This window comes from Falco rusticolus, chromosome 2, assembly GCF_015220075.1.
Source record: "Falco rusticolus isolate bFalRus1 chromosome 2, bFalRus1.pri, whole genome shotgun sequence".
Classification (NCBI taxonomy): Eukaryota; Metazoa; Chordata; class Aves; order Falconiformes; family Falconidae; genus Falco; species Falco rusticolus.
In genome coordinates, this window is record NC_051188.1 from 114,722,313 (window position 1) to 114,743,096 (window position 20,784).

General features: G+C 42.4%; 1 protein-coding gene across 2 annotated transcripts in view; it reads right to left on the reverse strand.

Annotated features, from left to right (window-relative positions):
- Positions 1 to 20,784, reverse strand: part of EPHA6 (EPH receptor A6) — a 513,653-nt gene that overhangs the window by 12,584 nt on the left and 480,285 nt on the right. For both annotated transcript variants that reach the window (XM_037378259.1, XM_037378258.1), the window contains one exon: positions 4,078 to 4,227. In XM_037378259.1, the coding sequence (XP_037234156.1) occupies positions 4,078 to 4,227 (150 nt within the window). The remainder of the gene's footprint in view (positions 1 to 4,077; positions 4,228 to 20,784) is intronic.

Consider the following 20,784-nt stretch of genomic DNA (forward strand, 5'->3'; position numbering starts at 1 on the left):
TCAGCTGGGCAGGGGAGAGAAAATACAGTGACAGGCTCCTGGGTCGGGGTGAGGGCAGGGTAGGGGTCAGTCACCAGTTACCAGCATGGGCAGCACAGATTTGAAGAAAAATTAATGTAATTTTTTACCAATCAAATCAGAGTAGGCTAATGAGAAATAAAACTAAATCTTACAGACACCTTCCCCCCACCCTCCCATCCTCCCGGGCCCACCCTCACCCCCGGTGTCTCTCCCCCTCCCCCCAGCAGCGCCGGGCCGGGCCGGGGCTGGGGTCAGTCCCTCACAGCTGTCCCTGCCGCCCCTGCCCCCCATGGGGGGCTCCTCGCCCCCTGCCCCTGCCCCAGCCCGGGGCCCTGCCAGGGCGCAGCCCCCCAGGCCCAGCCGGCCCCAGGGGGGTCCCCGCGGGGTCCCCAGCCCGGGCTCCTCTCCCCGCGGGGCCACGGGCCCTGCCAGGAGCTGCCCCAGCGCCGCTGCCCGCGGGTCACAGCCCCCTGCGGGCACCCCCTGCCCCGGGGGGGTCCTGCCCGGGCTGCGGGGGGGAGCTGCTCCCCCGGGGGCTCCATGGGCTGGGGGCACGGCCCGCCTGGCCGGGGGCTTCTCCAGGGGCTGCCGGGGGGTCTCTGCTGCGGCGCCTGGAGCCCCCCGGCCTCCTGCCCCGGCCTGGGGGGCTGCGGGGCTGGGGCTCTCGCATGGCCTCACCCCGTGCTTTGGCTGAAATTGCTGTCGCAGAGCACTTTTTTCCCCTTCTTAAATGCACTGTCCCCGAGGTGCTGCCACCATCGCTGCTGGGCTCGGCCTTGGCCAGTGTTGGGCCCGTCTGGGAGCCGATGGCGTTGGCTCCATCAGACACGGGGAAAGCTCCTGGCAGCTTCTCACAGAAGCCGCCCCTGTAGCCCCCCACTACCAAAACTTTGCCACACAAACCCTACACAATGATACAGCAAAAAAGCATCTCTTTCCCTCCCACCTCCTTGGACTGCAGTCAGTGCCAGCTGCCCGTCACCCACAGCTAGATAAGCCATGTGGCAAGGTGAGGGGCAGGAGCAGAGTTACAGAGAGATGCCATTGCAGCTGGAAGCACTGGCACCGAACAGAATCCAGGCACCACGGTAGGGCTGGCTTCGTTCTGAAGTGTCCCTGGCTTCACGGGCTTCTTTCATCTCTTAAAAACACCAGCCATGAATGCGGTGCTGCAGAGGGAACGGAGAAATGAAATACCAACTATACAGTGAGGAAAACCAGGCAAAAGAGCACTGCCCATGATATGCTCAGGGGATGTGCCAGGGCCAACCGCAGAAAGGACTGTGAGCCGATGCTGCATTTATGACAGTGCAGTCCCTCAATCAGGCAGTGCTAATGGGGGTGGGATGGAAAAAGAAACTGCCCAGTGAGCCTTGCTTGTCAAGGCATGCGTGGACATTGTACTTACAGCTCAGAGGGCGTTGAGTGGACAAGTTTGTGCTCCGTTGGGGCACAAACTGAAAAACATGGAATTCCATCAAAACATAAGAAAATGCTTTTCTATTGTGCATGTGACCGAGCAGTGGCACAGGCTGCCCAGAGAGGCTGTAGGGTCTCCATCCTTGGAGATGTTCAAAACCTGATCGGAGACGGCTCTGAGCGAACTGCTTTAATTGACCCTGCTCGAGCAGGGGGACTGAACTAGACAATCTTAAAAGCTCCCTCAACCTCAGCAGTTGTGTGATTCTGTGATTTGCTGATACCTTTTCCCCAGTTTCTTGTTCTGTTCTGTCTCCCGTTAAATGAAGGCTCCCAGTGAAACTAACCGTTGCATCTTTTAGTTTGGGAAGGCAGAAAACTTGAGGCTATATGTGCATTTTGATACCAAGTACATTCCGTACAGTGCAGAGTAATCAGGTTTTGCGACAGCATGGTAATGATGAAGGGGCTGATATTGCCATGGCTGTGTTCAGCTTTGCCTCTGAACAGAAAATTAGCTCAAGAATAGCACCCTCTGCTATTGCAAGGCTGAAGCGATGTCCCAGCTCCTTAGCAATCAGCTCCTAAATCACCACAACTCACAATGTGGCTTTTTTAAGGAAAGCAATGGCAGTTTTGCCTTAAATTGGTGCTTGTAAGCTGTGGCAGTTCAGGAGCTGGTAAATGGCTCTCAGTTCAGTCAAGGTACTGAGGATCAGGTACTCATATTTTTAGCTGGAATCTGCTTTTTCATTCTTTTTGGTTAACTTTGAACCCATCGGTTCACTTAAAGAAGTTGTGTAAGACTCAGAAGCTGGGCAGAGGCATAAAGTTGCTGTAGGACAGAGACTTAAATATATGAGAAATCTATACACGGATGATTTCACACTGTGACCTAGGGGAAAAATAGCCTTAATTCAGTTGTCTAAGCTTAGGTGTCAAATTTTAGACTCCCTAGGGTATCCTGCCTGGCCTTTAGCTGTTGTTCCAGAAGGTCTCAGGTCTCCTGCATGTCCTGTGTCAGCCGCACGTGGAGATCTTTGTTACTCTAGGGCATCTCAGATGCCAACAGATTGCTACCTGTGGGAAACAGAATTGAGCCTACTGGGTTTACCTGCTTATTTCACAGTAGATCCACGATGTGTTTATAGTTCAGATAGTATCAAAATAACGTTCCCACTGAAGAGAAAAGGTCTATCTCAGCTGAGTGGTTGCTTGTTCCTTTCAGCTGGGCAACCAGCCACCACTGCCTTGGTCAATCAACATAAATGTAGCTCAAAAGTAGGCACAGCATGAACCGTACCATACCTGGTGGTAATTAAGGAGCAGCAGGGAGGTGGGTTGCTGGCAGGTGGATGTGTGGAGAGGGGATGGAAGCCGTAGCATTGTCAGGGGAGAACGATCTACAGGACAGCTGGTTTAATTTCAAAGGGTAGACTCAGAAGAGAAATGCTGGAGAGAAGTAAGATTATAGCACTGGTGAGGCTGTAGAGTACAAAACCAAAGGAAATAAGGCTTTACTAGTTCTGCTGGTCTTTTCTGTTTTGGGTGGGTTTGCTTGGCTTTTTTTTACCTTTTCTTTCTGAAACACTCTGAAATGATGTTTTTTTAATGAAAAGCTCTCTCAGATCCTTATCCCCAAATGACTGATCAGCCTTAACAAGCAACCAGACTTGAACAGCTGAATACCTTAGCAACAATATAAAACCAGCCATCTGGGAAAAGTCTTGTCAGCTCTTCAGAACCAATGCAGAGGTATTCTAGGCACATATATGAGAGAGGTTAAGATGGGCTGGCTGATATTCTGCATTTTGACACAGAGATTGATGGCTGGTGTGAAGAATGAGTATACCAGTTTGAGCTGTCATGGGGATCCATCAAATGAGAATTACTGAAAATTTAAACTGTGGTGAAGAAAAAAAACATTTCCCCTTTCCCACTCTTCATTTTCTAGAACAATTTTACTAAAAGCAAACGTGTTGGTTTTTTTTTTTAATTGGGAAAGCTCACTTGGCCACATCTTTTGCAGAAAGAAGTCAGAGGAAAACATAACTTTGTTATGAGGGAGGATTATTGTCCTGCACTGCGGTTAAGCCTGTATGTAGTTTTTAAGGTAAATAGAATGCATTTAATTCTCAGAAAGGAGAATTGGCAAATACATTTCTCATGGCAGCTTAACTCTTCTAGAATTTAACCATGTATGCCCATTGAAGGGTACTGTCAGGCTGTACTGGAGATAATGGGCCAAATTCATCATCAGAATAGTTCCAGTATTCCCTCAAGTTTTGCTGTACAGCTTAACTGAGAACTGCATCAACTTGCATATCTGATGCAGATTCCCAAGGATTTGGATGAAAGCCCCGTATAGCCAGCATTAGAACCTGGAAAGCTGCTGTGACTCTTTGTAATAAGTTTTTAATCCTTGGGAGGAAGCCAGTCAAGGTTTTGGTTATAGAGGGTCAAGTCTTCAGGCTGCATAAATTAACTGTCCCATGGAAGCTGACAGAGTTATGCTGATTTAAATAAGTTGAAGTTCCAGCGTAGGAAGTGAATAAGAAAGCAAAGCGGGGCAGGGATTGACAATCATTTTCAAGGAACATTTCAACAGCTGGCAGATTAGTCACAGGTGGTACTTACATCCTGGTTGGACATCTCCCAGTATGGCCGTTCACCGTAGGACATCACCTCCCACATTACAATCCCATAGCTCCACGCGTCGCTTGCCGAAGAGAACTTCCGGTAAGCTATAGCTTCAGGAGCGGTCCACCTTATGGGGATTTTTCCACCCTGGAAAATATGTTGAGAACTTGTCAATATGACTGGAATACTGAATAGCACATGTTTAAAAGAACAGAAGAAAAATATATCCTGGATGCTGACATTCGACATTCTGTCAATTTGCTGCAAGTGGGAAGGAAGAAATATACCTTTTTAAGAATGTGATAAAAAATTGCTTTTATTTGTGGTCTAATTCACAAAAAACAGCACTCTGTGACAACAAAACTCAGTTCAAAGAACAGAAAGCATTTTATATGATTCATGTTTGCTCAGTCATATAATCAGTCAGAACATGCCTTTTGATTGAAAACATCCCAAGCCTGAAATTCCTTCTGCATTGACTTATAAAGTCTTTTTTCCTTAAATGAAACAGAAACATCTGTTGCAAAATGGCACACCAAAAGCACTTAATGAAACTATATAATCAGAAAGGAAACTATAGGCTTCCTATTATTCTTTACTTTTGATAGTATCTTTTATTTTTTGTTGTGTCATTTAAATATCCAGGTAAATAGCAAACCAAGTGTGTTTCTAATAGGCGTTGCTGTAGGATACTGAATAGAATAGTTTCATTCTTCGGCTTTCGAATCCAAGTGCTACCACAAAAAAAAAAAAAAAAAGGAAAAAAAAAGGTCAGAATTCAATCAACAAACCTGACTTACTCTTCACCAGACCACAGGATGCAGAGCTTTTCTCTGACATTAGTAATTTAAACCATTGAAGCTCTTCTATTCTCCCATAAATAGTTCATGTATGAAAACTACTTTTCCATTTGAAAATGAAGTATTTCTTCTCCAGATACATTTATCTTTTCAAAAGTATATGTCTTTATTTTCAAAAGTGTACGTTTGTTATCATTTTCCACTTAACTCTTTTAAGTCAAGAGCGAGCAGTGTCCTTCAGGTGCCACTAGATGGTAGGAGGAGGCAGCCAATAGAGCTGAGCTCACTTGGTTCCTTTCAACAAGCAGTAATGGATTGTGCTCAGCGTTTTAATTTTATTTCTGGCAGAAACAAAAGAAGAAATAAAGTAGAACATCCGTTTGGCAATTGAAGAGAAGACGCAGTTAAAAACAAGTATGTAAATCTCTGTTAATTTGCTTTGAATACATAAAAAATTGTCTGCAAGTTGTTGAGGCCTGACTTCAACTGACTGAGATGTTTATTCTACCAAAAAAGTGTTCAGAAGCAAAGCTCTGTGTCTGTGGTGATGTGCCAGTAAGCTAATTTCTCACTACTGAGTCTCACCTGCTGATGAACAATGTAGGGTTAACATTTACGTTGTATGATGGTTATGACAGTAGCCAAGATGTCCTTTGTATGATGTGATGTTCCTTTTTTTTTTTTCTTTTTTTTTTTTTTCCCCCTCCAGCTGCTTTTTTAAAGCCTTTGCTTGCTTGGTTGTGGTTGAAGTCAGTGGAAAACCACTTACTGGTTTTAGCTGAAGTAAAGGTAATACTTTATTTTGTATTTTTGCCCGAGTACCTCCCCTGCCCCCTTTTCTTATTCCAATAACCTGGTGGTCAGATCACTCCTCTGTCAGAGATGTCAGAAATGTAAAGGACTTTACACCCCACCCGCTGGCATCTCTAAGCTTGCCCTAGCCAGCACTGCAGGCTGTGATGCTCTCCGTCCCTCCCTGGTACAGCCGGTCCACTTGGGAAGCAACTACAAATGCTTCTGGGTATGAGACTGAAGAAACAGCGTGACAAAGGAGGCTTGTGCTAAGACATTCTCCAAGGAAAGACCAGTCTAATTTCTTGTCTCTTCCCCAGGAAACAGTTAATACGTCTAAACAAGTTGGGTAAGAGCATGTGGTGCTTGATCTCGTGGTCTGGTTGCAGTGGTGCTTTGGTGGATATGTGGATGCAGGTGTCCTGAGGCAGTGGTAGATTTAGATATTCTGTGCCCCAAATGTACACTGCACACTGGGCTGTCCAACCAGGCCACATCCAAAGGATGTGTCTTCTGAGAAACAGGCACTTTGGGGTCTAACTCCAGAGTATAGTTCAAAATATCTCCTCACACCAGAGTTACGGGCCTTATCCTTTTAACTGGATTGGGCTTAGTCCTTTATTTTTAAACATTTTATTGCCAAAATGATGTCACTCCATCCTTAGATCCCTGGCTTCTGCAGACTTTTGGGGACAATGTTTTCCTGGCCTAAGTCACAGGGTCATGGTAGGCATTGAACTCCTCCTTTGGACCTGGCCACATGTGCTTTTCGAACAGTAATCAACAGTCCTGGTGATCCGTGTCACAACAGACACCGTCCTGACAACCCTGAGTGCCCTTCCTCATCAGCAGCACCATCGGTCCTGGCTGACAAACGATGTGGAAGGTGAGGGACTTGTTCCATCGCAGGAGTTCATTGCCTGAACCTTGCCGTACCGAGCAACCCCCTTTGATGCCTTTGGCTTTACATCCACTCGAGCGGAGTGCTGCCCCAGCGTTTGAGGGAGGACGAAAAAGAAAAAAGTTCGTATTTTCTTTCCTTATCATGGATCTGAGGAGATGACAGGAAAAAAACTCTACCCGTTTAGATGGCTGTGTTACTTTAAGACTCTATCAAGACAAACTGATGGATCAGCAAATTTGCTATGAGCTAGATTTGTAATTTGAAGAGTTTTATTAATCATTTATTATTGTTTGAATGTTAATGAAAAGTCTTATGTTAATAATTAAATATCTACCTGTAGGGAAAACACAAATCTATACATGAAAATAGAAGGCATTTGGGTATTTACAGATTTTACTTTTAGTGTCTATAACATAATATGGATAACATAACAGGAAAAATATTTTTAAACTGTGTCCTTTTCATAAATCTGATTATGTGTTCCCAAATTATACTCGAAAAAGAGGTCACGTCTTGAGCAGCACTTGCAGCTAGATTTGTGAACAATTGGCTAAATATAAATGAGTTTTAAAGACTCTGATTAGGCTCTACAGCTAGTTTCATGATACAGCTTTACTGACTGATCCCTTTTGGACTGAAACAGTAGTGGCTTATTGAGTGTGAAAATGAGAATGGAGAAAAAGGTCTTAACACAATTCGGGGCAGCTCACGTTCAAGGGTATAAGATGTGTTCAGTGTTGTAAAATAAAATTCTTTTGTGCTGGCTTTAATGAGAAAGTGAAAATTTTTACAATGGATTCATCTGATGTATGAAGATGTTATATTCATAAAAATGTAAATTTCAATACTTAATTATGTCTGCGGAACATCCTTTTATGCAAAAAAGTTGTTTTATATATTTGAAAACATTCAAAAGGCAGGGATTGCAACATGACTACCTTAAGAGACGAATATGAGTGAACAGTAGTAATAGCTGCTCATGCATAATAAAAGAACACATAAGGTTTAGAGTAGCTGAAAATATATTTCCCATTTCTGATTAGAGTAATAAACAGTATTGCTGATATTGGACATGTCTTTTTACGTTTCGATGTAACTGGGAAAACAATAAATGCAATACTATTTACGCAATGCCCCACCTTGGAATTAAGATAATTTATAAGTCATTTACATTTTACTACTGTAGCAATGAAATCTGTCACAGCTGCCTGTGTGAGAGCCCTTATGCAAAGCCGTTTTGCTTCTAGGTTATTCTCTCTCTTTGGGGGATGAGGTGGCGGGGCAGAAGGGGTGTTAGGAACCAAATTGTATTTCTGCCTCATTTCATACATTAATAATGATATCGGTGATAAGCTAATTTTATTCTCACATAGTAAAAGAAGACTAATGCTGCTATCCAAATGATTAGAATTCAGCCTTTTTTTTCCCCAATTGCTGCAAGCTGAATAGTGTCTATCCCCTGATTTTTTTCTTGATTGTAATTTGATAAGCAATTTTACTATGCAGTGTCAAGAGTCCCCTTGGAATTAGAATATTAGGCTCACATTTCTTAGCTTGTTTGGAGATCAGCCCTCAAAATGAAATTTCCCCCCTTGCCCACCCACACCTCCACACACGCTCGCTTTCCCCCCATAGCTGGCAACAGCAGAGCTTGCTGCACGTTTAAGGCAGAGTTGGAACTACATGTTGCAGAATGCCTCATTCTTTACCTCAAGCTGTGCAAGAGAGGGAGACAGTCTTCCCCAAATGCCGTCTCATCTTTGAGCTTGCAAAAAAAAAAAATTGCTTATGAGCTGTTCTGTGAAAAGACCTCGGTGAGGCAACTGATACTGACATTGTATATGGTCCAACAGTGTTTTTGCCATCTCCCATTTGATTTTTTTTTCCATCTTAGACATCTTTTTAAAAACCAGAGCCATTAACAGTTTCTTTAATGAAATATTTAAATATATTTTAAAACTCCAGCAGAATGACGTAATGGCCCATTATTCTACCAAGGTGAAAGTTGAGATGTATCAGCAAGCTCAAAATGCATGATGTGAAAGATGTTCAGAGAGGGCACAGAAGCAAAGAAGGAAGCCTGTTAGATGCCCGGAACTTTTGGCATGCCCTGCTAGCTCCTTAAAGTGAGGCATGACACCTCTGAGAACCTTAGATATAAAACTGAAGGGAAGATGTATGAGCCCCTAATGGATGTGCAAAGACAGTGATAGACGTAAGCAGCCAGAAGCCTCAGGCTGATGGTGCCCCAGAACTGGCAGTGATGTGAAACAATGCCTGTCTCTCCTGAAAAGCCTGTTCTCTATTTTCCTTGAATGACAAACACTGCAGAGGGACTGTCACAGAGCTGGCTGTTTTTACTAAATGATGAGGTTCCAGATGCAGAGACATCTAGAACCGTCTATTTCTAGGACAAAAGGTACCAAACTATGGGCACCACTAGCTTTACCTGGCACGGTAATCCCTATGCATCTGTCAGTTACTATTCCTTTATGTAGGTTGTTACTGAATTGTGCAATAATTTCCCATTAAACAAGTGTAGTATCTGTCTTTTTCTCTACCCCAAATGACAGAGATGGGAGAAAAAGAAGAACTTCAGAGTGAAGAGAGACAAAAGTAATGAGAGAGATTAGTTTTAAATATTGGACATAATTCATCATTCTGTACAAAAGCCTTATGCCACTTTGCTGGAGCGATGCTTTTGTTTGAGCATATGAATCAAATTTTTCATGTGCAAAGTTACAAATAGTCAGAATTTAGCATCCTCAAATCATAATTTAGAACTATTCATTATTATCAAGAGTCTTCTCTAGTGCCTATTGGAATATCAGAGGAACTACATGGCAAGATAACAAAACTGCTCTGAAAAGGCATTTCAGAATTTGTTCTCATTATGCCCAATTCCAGTCAGTTCTACCAGTCTTTCATTTCCCTCAGAACTGAAATGAACAAAATCCCCTGATTTTCAAAAAGACTGGATTTGCTTTTAGTCTCTGGGAAAGTATTCATTTTCTTTCACATATCCTGATTAAGAATGCTAAAGTTAAGTATGTGGAACTTGATTCCCGCCCCCCCCCCAAGTTAGCAACCCAATTTTTCAGCACAAGTTGTTTATGATTTTGAGAATACATCAATTTTAGTGAATATTAACCCTGACAGTACTGATCTATTTGTGTTTTCCAAAAGGGGGAAAGCTGTTGATAGATGGAAGGAATCAGCGTTTAAGATATTGACAGAACTAAAACAGCCAAGATGAAATGTCTGCCCACAGATCACCAGAAACACTTCATGTTATTAGAGGTAGAGCAGGACGCTTCTCCAAAATACTCCACCCAACCTGTCATTTTGTCTTCCTAAAGGTCATCTGTGGGATGAATTGAGTAGTGGTATATGTACACAGGCAAACCTCCAGAGAGACAGATATATCCTACCCTCCCGTATTTCAGTTCAAAAATCAAAGAATTAAAATATTAGATTACTTTACTAAAAATTGAAGAATTATGAAATCAGGAACTCTCTCTAAACCAGCTGGGATTCTCATTAGTAGTAGTAGTAGCATTTCCTTTGAAACAAAACACTTCAACATGCTGTCTCTTGCCTGTTCTGAGGCATTGATCTTCACTTGGGTTGAAAGATAATAAGATGTCTGATAAAAATGCATAGCTTTGACCCTCAAAATCTATGTGAGTGAAATGGTAGTGAATATTTCTGACCACTTATATCTGTCCTGCATTCGTGTTTTCTTGACAGTGCAATTTAAAGGACTTTATACAATGACAAAGATACAGCAAACTACCAAAGACAAGCAGTTGATGCGATTGCCTCCTGTTTGTGTTACCAACTGGACTACAGACATCTTTCTTTGTTAGCCATGATGCCTTTGAAAGATGCTCGTTGAAAGACCCAAGGTTTTTACCCATTTAGTTTAAGAACATATATTTGTTTAGTTTCTGAATAGACAAAGTAGTTCATTCCAGTGATGGAGTGAAAGGGGTCCGCGGCTGAAGATGGGCAGAGGTCTCGCTCTTCTAGAGCCGAAAGCTCAATGTGCTTTTTTTTTCAGAAGAGGAAGAGGAAAGTAAAGAGGAAGAAGGGAAAGACAGGAAAGAGATTAAGAATGATGCAACTTTCAGAAGTTAACTGCTTTATGCATCAGCGCAGGCAGCTAGAGCTGTCAGAGCAGCAAGAGCAGGGCTGCTCCCTGAGGGATGGGGAGCCAGGAGCGGCCGCCACACAGGCTGAGCAATGCCCTCACGGACAGGGTGCACCCCACGGTGCCCGGCGGGAAGAGCAGGGCAGGGCGGTGATGGCAACGGGTGCTACAGACAGACCCTGTGAGCACCAGGCAAAGGCGAGGTAGCAGGCCAAGGTGAAGCCAGCAAATCCAAACAACTTCCAGCCAACAGGGCTGGGGCTGGCTGGCTGCGACATCGCTGGAGCAGGGATCGGTGGTCCCAGGCTGAGCTGAAACAGGGTCCTGGGCCCGTCCATGAGCAGGGCTGGGGGAGTCCCACAGGAGGCCAGGCAGGCCAGTAAGGACTGGTGGTGTTCTCAGAGCCCTGGTAAGAACCAGGCGATTGTACAAGGACAGATAAAGAGTATTTTGCAAAACTTCTTTGAGACTGGTCTTTTGAAAGGTAATGGTGAGACTGGTGGGGCCAAGGCATCTCGTAATGTTTTAGAGAGTGGGATTTTGCATTTCCCTAGGATTAAGAATGCACCAGTGAATTTTACAGTATTGGGTGCTTGGCCCTCAATCACAGAGAAACCCTTTCCTTTTCTGAAATTAAATATCAGAACGATGCATCTCGACCAAATCCAGTTTAGAAACTATAGCACCACTTGACAGTAATGATAGGAAAAAATGTCATTTTCCTTGAAACTAATATTTCTGGCAAAGATCTATCTCTTTTCAAGAGCATCAATTTCCAGCTATCTGCCAGCTGTGTCAGCACAGCTCACATTACAGCCGTAACCAATTTCTTGAAAGTTACCCCTGCAGAGTCCTTCTATCTGCACATCCAGAGCCCATCCACTTTGCTTACACAGGTCGTGCTGCTGGAGTCAATGGAAAAGGTGAAAAGGATTTGGTCAGAGGCGCTTATTGGAAGGATACCTTACGATGCACAACTCTGTAACACAGGAATTTGCTACAAGGTCCATTCTTATGGCAAAACTGAGTTACTGAATACAAATATCTCTCAAACCCCAAGTAATTTATGTTAAAAAAAAAGTTACTAGGCACTATGCTTTCTCAAAAGCATCAACAAAGACTTGTCTCTGAAATGATACCCCTGACTTGCCCGGGGTTTACTGAAGTGTTTATTATCGAATCAAAAGTACACTGTTACCATTCACTGCTTGAATACTTCATGTCATTAACTATCATTAACGATTTCACAGCTAGTGATTTCCACATGCATATCTAGTTGACATGCACAACAAACAGTTCCCATGTTTCAGTAATCCAAGTGGCCTCTCTCTGTGCTGCAATAATGCCCAGATCATTCACACTCTACTGCCTTGCCCTGATCCCTGCCAGAATTCACAGAATCACAGAATCCCAGGATGTTTGGGGTGGGAAGGGACCTCTGGGCATCACCCAGCCCAAGCCCTGCCAAGGCAGGGGCACCCGGAGCGGGTTGCACAGAGTCACGTCCAGGTGGGTTTTGAGTGTCTCCAGAGAAGGAGACCCCGCAGCCTCCCTGGGCAGCCTGTGCCAGGGTCTGTCACCCTCAGGGTAAAGATGTTCTTCCTCATGTTCAGATGGAGCTTCCTGGGCTGCAGTTTGTGCCCGTTGCCCCTTGTCCTGTCACTGGGCACAGGATAATGCAATACCTACAATACACTATACACATACACCATACGATTTGAAGTGGCCAATAAAACCTCAGAAGCATATGGAAACTTGACAATTGAAAGTGAAATGCATTTAAATGCAAAATCGACACCATATAGGCTATGGTACTGTCTCCAGTATACATTTTTGTATTCCATTCTTTGGGGTGCTGCACTAGAGAGAACGTAGGAACTTCGATACTGAATTCACATGCAGCTTGCTCTGAGGTACACTAGATTTTATTTATCTAAGGCTTCTTCAAAACTTTATTCTAGAAACCAGTCAGAAACATCACAAAAATCAGGCTTTTCTTTTGAAAGTTACGGTGCCACACACAAACATACAGATGGTGATGATCAGAAGTATTATGAGGCTGAGCTACTCTGCAAGTATCATTGCTTGAGTTTTCATCCCACCTGCATCAGGAAGTGCAGAGGAGGATTAATATCTTAGTAACTGATGAATTAAATGTTCTGCTCACATTTTTGTGAGGTCACTTGTCATTTTATCCTGAAGGAGTTTGCCAGTTATTTAAGTTTCAGTCAACTCATGGATAAGTAGCTGGTCAAAAGACAGGAAACAAGCAGACAGAAAGAAAAGGTCAGTTTTTAGAGTGGCATCCCCCTGGGACCAATGCTCAAGTCCTGCTGGCAGCGTACGTATGTAGAATCTAAAATACAGACCAGACAGAAAACAAGTAAAATTGTGCTAGCGCTCCAAAGGTATTCATGGTGGCAAAGATGGTGGTTGACCACAAAAATTTGCCGAAGAGTCTTATGATACTGAGTGGCTAAGCGATAAAATGTCACAAAAATGTCACAAAATTCAGTCTCATAGTGATGCACACAGACTAAAACGCTCCTAACTTTACGTCAAAAATAACAGGACTCTGTACTAAGCAATCACTCTCAAGACAGATCTTGTGGTTGTAACAGCCAGCCAGCTCTGTAAAATTATCAATTCCCTGCTCAAAAGCAGACTAGTGGGAAAAACTGAAATGAAATGATAGAAATGATCAGGAAATAAAAAAAAAAAAAAAAGGCATGGCACTATTATAACCTAGGATATTCCTGCGTATTGCTTACTGATTGCAGCCTTCATCCCCCACCCCAAAAGCAGACACTGAAACTAAGAGACCTGTAGAAAAAGACAGGATGGGTGTTTAAAGGTACGGAAGAAAAGAAACTAAGAAAGGTCTGTACAACCCTGAATATAATGGAGCAGATAATAGGTAGTGAGTAGAGAACCATAACTGGCAAGTAGCAGATTAAAAACATCAGCAATTTTTTTTTTAATAAGGAAACATTGCTATGGGATGACATGAATTCTAAAATTACAAAGACCTTCAAAAAGTAACAAGAGAAACTTACAGAAGAAATATTAATGAAAGGTACTGTATGTAAAGACCTACCTCTGACTTAAAGAAACCTTTGAACGACAGGCTGCTAAAAGCTTGATAACCAGAACTGAGAATGCATCATGACGTGCTCTCTCTTATTATAGCCCTCCTTGACGTTGGCTACTTGCTTGCACTGTGGAGACATGCTTCTGAGCTCGCAAGCGTTGCAGCTGTCTGGGTTTGATCGTTGTTCCCTTCCTATGATCTCAGGTCACTTGCAAGTACAATATAAACATGACATAATAGTGTAATCAAGTAAATGTGGGTGATAAATGTGTTGCCAACATTTCTGGGGAAAGTAAGTTAAAGAAAATTAAAAAGTTCAAGAAAGGCACCTGAAGTGAGGTGTTCTTTGCTGTGAGACAGTGTAATTGTAGAAGGCTATCTTAAAGATCCCAAGACATTTTTGTTGTTGATTCTATTGATGACATTACTATGTCTTTCTACAGGACCCCAATGTTTATAGATACCCTTTATGAATAAACCCTTTGACAAAAGGAAATAAATAGTTCTACTGTTATTAAGTTTTAGTGACAGAAAAAGGACCGAGTACTAGAAAGAGAAACTGGCAGACTTAGCTGTAAAAGTACTGCCCTGAGATAGTAGGGGCTTGCTACTGGGTGAGTATGCGGAGGCCTTATGTTTGCTCCGTGGAGCAATGACACTGTCTCGTAAAGGTTTTGGTCTTGTATCTTTCTTCATCAATAATTTTTTTCACTTAGGGGAAAAAAAAAAAAAAAAAAAAGGGAATAGAAGTATTCCCAGACTGTTGGGATGCATGCAAGCGAGCCCACATCCTGCATAAAAATATTGTTTATATATTGTAGGGGAGATGGGAGAACAGATGCTGATGAAGGAGAAGCAGCTGAGCCCAGGGCCACGGGTCAAGAAGCATGACAGGGGCCAGGGACCTGTCAAACGCTATCTCCTGCCTTCCCGCCTGGGGACAGGGAGGGGCAACGGGGAGGATCGGCTGGCCAAGGCCAGGGTGGGCAGTCAGGCTCAGCAGAGAAGAGGACGGTAACAGCCGCTCCTCCTGCAGTAGGTCAGAATGGTCCCAGTGCCTCCCTGCTGGTTTTCCAAAGAAACGAGGTGTACGCACTGCTGCTGCACCGCTGGGATGCCGGTGGGCCAGCTGGCCCCTGGGCTCAGAGCGTCAACCACTGCCAACTGCAAGAAGCGCGGATGGCGGAAAGGCAGAGGCAGGAAAGACATCAAAGACCAGATCAAATCACCTAAACATGGGGTCTGCTGTCCCTTTAGGTGCTGTCACTGGCTCGCTAGCTGTTGTTTTAGGGAAATGCAGGTCTCCCACTCTCTCGTTCTTGTGCCTGCTGGTCCTTTGCAGAGATCTCAGGTTCCCCATGATATCTCAGAGGGCATTGGACCTCTACCTATAGGCAGCTGATCCATTCCTGATTTCCCACATATTTAATGAAAAACAGTACCTAAGCAAAGGAGAGAGCACAGTATTTCTCCACAGGGAAAGGCAGGAGAGCTCAGGATGCAGCCGTTCTTCTGGACCCACCAGCAGGTAGAAGGCAGTGGCTCAGTGGCTGACCTTGCTGCCACTTGCCCAGCTGGCAAACTAGGCAAATGTTTGGGCTACTGGGGAGACAAGCAGAGGGATGTGGAATACGAATATTGAATATTGAAATGGAATTTGATATGAATAATTCAATATTGTATGAGGCCACAGGGAGATGGGAGTGATCTAAGCTTTACCAAGGAAGCAAATGTGGTGGAGCACAGCAAGAAGCTGGAGGTACCGTGAAGATGCCATAGGGAGACTCTGAGAAGAATGGAAGTTAGGCTGTTGAGGCTGCAGAAGACAGCCCCAGATCGGGGATAACTGCAATGTGAAAATGCAGTTGGCAATGTAATGGAGCCCTAGGACACAGGGCTTCATTAATTACGTTCTCGTGAAATAATTTTTTCTCTATCTCTGACCAAGGAAGGTATCCTGTTACAGCAGAAGTTACAACACAGCATTATCATACCGTAACTGCACAAACATGGATGAAGCACATCACCAAAAAATTACGAAGAAGTGAACGTATGAGAGCAGTTTTCAGTCCAAGTTAGGGGCTGCTTCACAACAAAGTTTCTCTGGTATTTCTACTCGGTTCAGTGACATACTGGTATTGTCCATAGATCACCGTAGCGTGGCAGCATGCAAATTGTTGAATAATAGGATAACCATCTGTTTGATGATGAATAGTCTGGCACAGGAGCGTGGTCGAGCCTTCCTGCAGATACCCATGCTCAACTAAATCTCCGTCAGCTGTCTGAATAAAGGGCACTGAACGTCAGGTTAGTTTCTATTTCCCTACCATCACCTTACCAGCACAAACCAGTGACTGATGCCTATGGTGGCAGCTCCAGTCATACTAACGGCAATACCAGTTTAATGTATAGTGTTTATACTGGTGTATTACTGCTTTACAGACACAGAGAATCAGCTTCTGACTTCTACAATAGTGACATTTCTTAGTATTGCACCTCCTAGACTTTTGTACTTCTTTTCTATATCTTGATATAGTTCAGTTTAGGCTGTTCATGAATTGTGGCACTGGGATGCCTTCTGTCCTATAAGTCAGCTGAATTTACTTCTTCTATTCCCCAGATGGCATAAAGTTTTGAGTAATACCCTATTAGATTATCTTTTTTCTGATGATGCATCGTACTAAATCATCATCTGACTGATGATAATATAATGGGAATAACATATTAACATAATTGATCATCCCTGTACCTTGTTCAGGGGATATTTTACTTTATCATATAATATATTAGTTGTCACTTCCATGATATATTACAGTAAGACATCATCAGAAGGAAACATTTTGATGAAGTAGTACCTAACAGTAGAGACTATTATCTAGGGATAAACAGCCCTCAGGGGTACTTTGTTTAACAGAATAGTGTAATACAAAGGTAAGAAGATACATGGTGTAGTGAGAGATGTGATTTTTCTTTGACATCAGACTTGCCACTGGTGCTAGACCAGCTGTGGTTGATCTTGGAATAGTAATTTATATAAATTGCCATACACCCTCTAAGCAGTGGTGACTTTTGCATTATCTACATGAATGTACCAAAAAGCTTCATCAAAGTAGTTGAAACTTGTTTTGACCTTTTAGAGTGTCTTTACAGATAAAAAAAAGCCAGTGTGAAAAATGAGGTTATGTTGTGTTTGTTTGTTTTCAAATTTAGAAATATTATTTGAGCAGAGGTATATTGGCAAATGACAAATCTTTTTTAACCAGAAATTCACTGATAGCCATTTAATAGTTTTTAGCATTCAGGCTTCATGGAAATTAAGCTTATGCATCTGGCAAAGTCATGGCAAAGCTGGCTAAATGCCTGCCTTCAGGCACAGGTGCATGGCAGTCACGTGTTTGCATGGCCAGCTCACATAACATATGGATACAACTTCTGCAGGGAGTCCCTTTTTCTGCTGTAACAAAGCGTACGCACTGAGTTTTTCTTTTTTCCCCCAATCATCTCAGTTACATTTAGGTACTGAAAAATGAATACATGCATATATGCATATAGATATATGTAGGACATGGATTTCCAAAGCTCTTCTTGCGGACAAGCAAAACATGCATTCCAACAGGCTGCTCTAGCACAGCTGTGCCTGGAGCATCTGCAGGTAAACTCTTAGATGATAGCATTGGGAAAGAGAGTAAATCAAAAGCATTCAGCAGAACTCAATGACATTTCAAGAAAAAGCATTTTTCTCCTTTGTCTATAGATAGCTGACATTTTACTGTTCTGCTGCTCTTGATTATGACCTTGTATACTTAAGGAAATTAAAGCCAACTGGTTTTGTTACCAATGGAGTATGAAGTTACAGAATACTAATGCATAGTTTTGATTCCTTAGTTTTAAGATCTGTGTAAAGTGCTAACGTTCAAGCCAATCTTCAAAACCAGAAATTCATATCACTTTGAGGGCCAAAATGCCAATCAAAGCACTACCTATTTTCACAGAATGGAGTATATTTTATAGCACATGCATCCCTCCATTGCTTGTTTCAGTGTTGACTGGAAAATTTCTGGAGCGGACTGGTGGTCAGTAATTTCCAACAACCCACAGGATCCCTTTAGTTCTGGTGAAATAACTAAAGAACAAACTTGAATTTTGTAAGGACGGGCATGATACTTACACCTGATAAAACCAGTGGTATCAAGATGAAAAACTTGTCAGGTAAACTCAGCGTTGAGTGATTTCACATCACCAAAAACACACTGTAAGGAAGACAGCATCCCTTACCAGCATTTCCCAGAACGATTTATTCCAGGTACGGGAGAGCTCGCTGATTGCAACCTCAATGTGCTCTGGCAAATTGATCTAGACGAGCCATCTATCCTCCTTAACAAATTTCCACACCTTCTGGCATATTCTCCAAAACTTCCCCCATGACTAGGCCACCAGTATCCCCTCAGCATGTGTTCTTATGACTAATGACAGGTAGATTAGTCTGCACTTCCGGCATAACTCAGCCTAACTTAAAAAACACAAAGCAACAGCCTCCACCCCTAGTTACATGGTCACCTACAATGTAAAAATCAATTAATAGGAAAAATTAGACATACAAATGCACTGTTTTCTTCCAAGGATGAGATGTAACGTTTGGAAAGGAAGCCCTTCACTGCTCTTCCCATCTTGTCTTTCTGTGCTGCACCCACGGTGCACCACCGATGTGGTCATCCTCTTGGTTGCTACTTCTGTTGAGTCCATGTACTTGAGTCGTTCACTGAGCCCTCACATTTCAGTGCCTCAATTAAATGTTTTTCTCTTCACATTCATGCCTCTGTTTTACTATTATGTGCTACAGGTGATATTTAATTAGGGAACTTTTTTTATTTCTAACATACAAGTGGGTGCTAGAGATCTTTGGGTTTTAAGTGTATCTACTACTGCTTCTGCTGATTTATCTTGGCTGAAAAAAGGTACATCTCCAGTCTTAATCTGCCTGGGGTCAGAGGATTCAATCCAGCATCTTTACCTCCTGTTCCATGGTTTTAGGCATCATTCTCAGTGGCAGGTATCTCACTCACTTATTTTCATGTTCTCTGTTTACAGAGGAGATGCCATTGCAGATAGCTTTCTAGTGATTCCCGTATGAACAGATGTTCCCTTGCTTTCCCCAGACTCCTTTTTCTGAAGCTCATGTTTTCTACTCCAGATTCCCTTTGGGATGCTGGAATGATCACAATCTCATTTGTCTAAATGAAGTTGTCGATGCCATGCTCTTGGTCTTTCTAGCCCTCTTTCCCCATCTCAGCCACAGTCTGGAATTCAAATAAAAACCCAAGAATAGGGGAAAAAGCAGTCTTCAACGTCTCACAGCTATATAGGAATAATGGAAGCAATGGACTGATCAGTTTTTTCATGTGTACTGCTTTTTGCAATATACACAAACATTGTGTTCATGGACTAAACCCATAATATTTTATTGCACATTTGGTCTTTTAAAAGTGCTTCAAAGCGTATTAGTTGTTTTTTTCAGCAACAGGATATGGGCAATTGCTGCTGCATTAAAAATGTCTACCAAAAATAAACACGAGGATATTTAAATAATTTTGTTTATTTTGGCATTTGAGGGTTAAAAAGCTCAGGGCTGAAACTGCCTTCTTTAGATTTGTGGTAATCACAGCAAATGTACCATACAAAAGCTCTTGAGTCAGAAAAACAAGCTTGTTTTTGTATTGTTCCCCAATTGTCTTCACAATTACGTAAAAGCCTATAAAGCATTTGTTTGATGTACGCTGACCAACAATGATTTTTCCAAGTACTGCAACCAAATTAGGAAACTGGGCTTTCACTCTTCATATTTTATAAGTATTTCCAAAAACAAGAGATGATTTTGCTGAAATCCGTTGAACATTGAAATGGTGCAATAACACAGCTTAGCCATTTTGCCTTTCAGAGCGCTTTACAGCTCATAACTAATTACTCTCATGGCAACCCTCTGAAGATGCTGCTGTCTCCATTTAACAGTAGGGAAAACAGAGACAGAGGTTGAAGACTGGCAAACATGCAGCGATACCTGCAACTCCGCCTGGCAATCACTGCATTTCTACATGAACGCTGTTACCAAAACCAGACTGTGAATGATCTATGATGAGTAAAACTAAAAGACCAAGAACCTCTGAGACAAAGTCCCAGCTTATGCAGTTGTTGGTTTCCTGGGCTGTGCCTTCACCTCACAGCAGAGAGCGCTTTACGATGGATTTTGTACTTATAAAAATAGAAGAACAAATTAATGTTCAGCTGCTATGGATGCTTACATGGACACCTTTCTTCTTTGCAGTCTGTTCATTTAAGTAAAAAAATCATATAAAGTTTTTTAAGAATGAAATAATTACAGGCAAAGCTGAACCAGTTCTATTTTGGGACAGAAATATCAAAATTATTCTCACAGTACGCACCTCACCAGGAAGATGAAACATGTGACACAAGGAAATGTATTGACTTCCATAATTCCACCTTGGAGCAATCTTTATCATACTTACCAGTCCTAGCATTATATTCCACATACAACTGAGAAATGTTGCTAAAGTTATTAAGCAACAGTAACACATATAAATCTCCGGACTGTTAAATAATGAATCATATTCACTGTAATAAATCAAACCTTTCCCTCAGTGCAACACTGTGGTGTGTCTCCCAAAATACAACGATGCTGATCTCCTATCTCTCAATCTTTGTAAACACTACAAAACCAGCAGAAAGATGTTTAACGTCTAAGAGCATACAATCCTTTCATTATCTTTTTTTAGTTTAGCTCAACAGATCAGAAAGCAAGCTAAAAATAACTTCTCTCCTTCGTTATTCAACTTGCTTGATAACTTTCATGATGAAAATTCAGCTTCATCTTTTCAGCTTGCATTTGTGGCTTTTTATTTTTTTATTAAATTTTGCTCCTCTTATCATTAATTTGATTAAGCACACATCA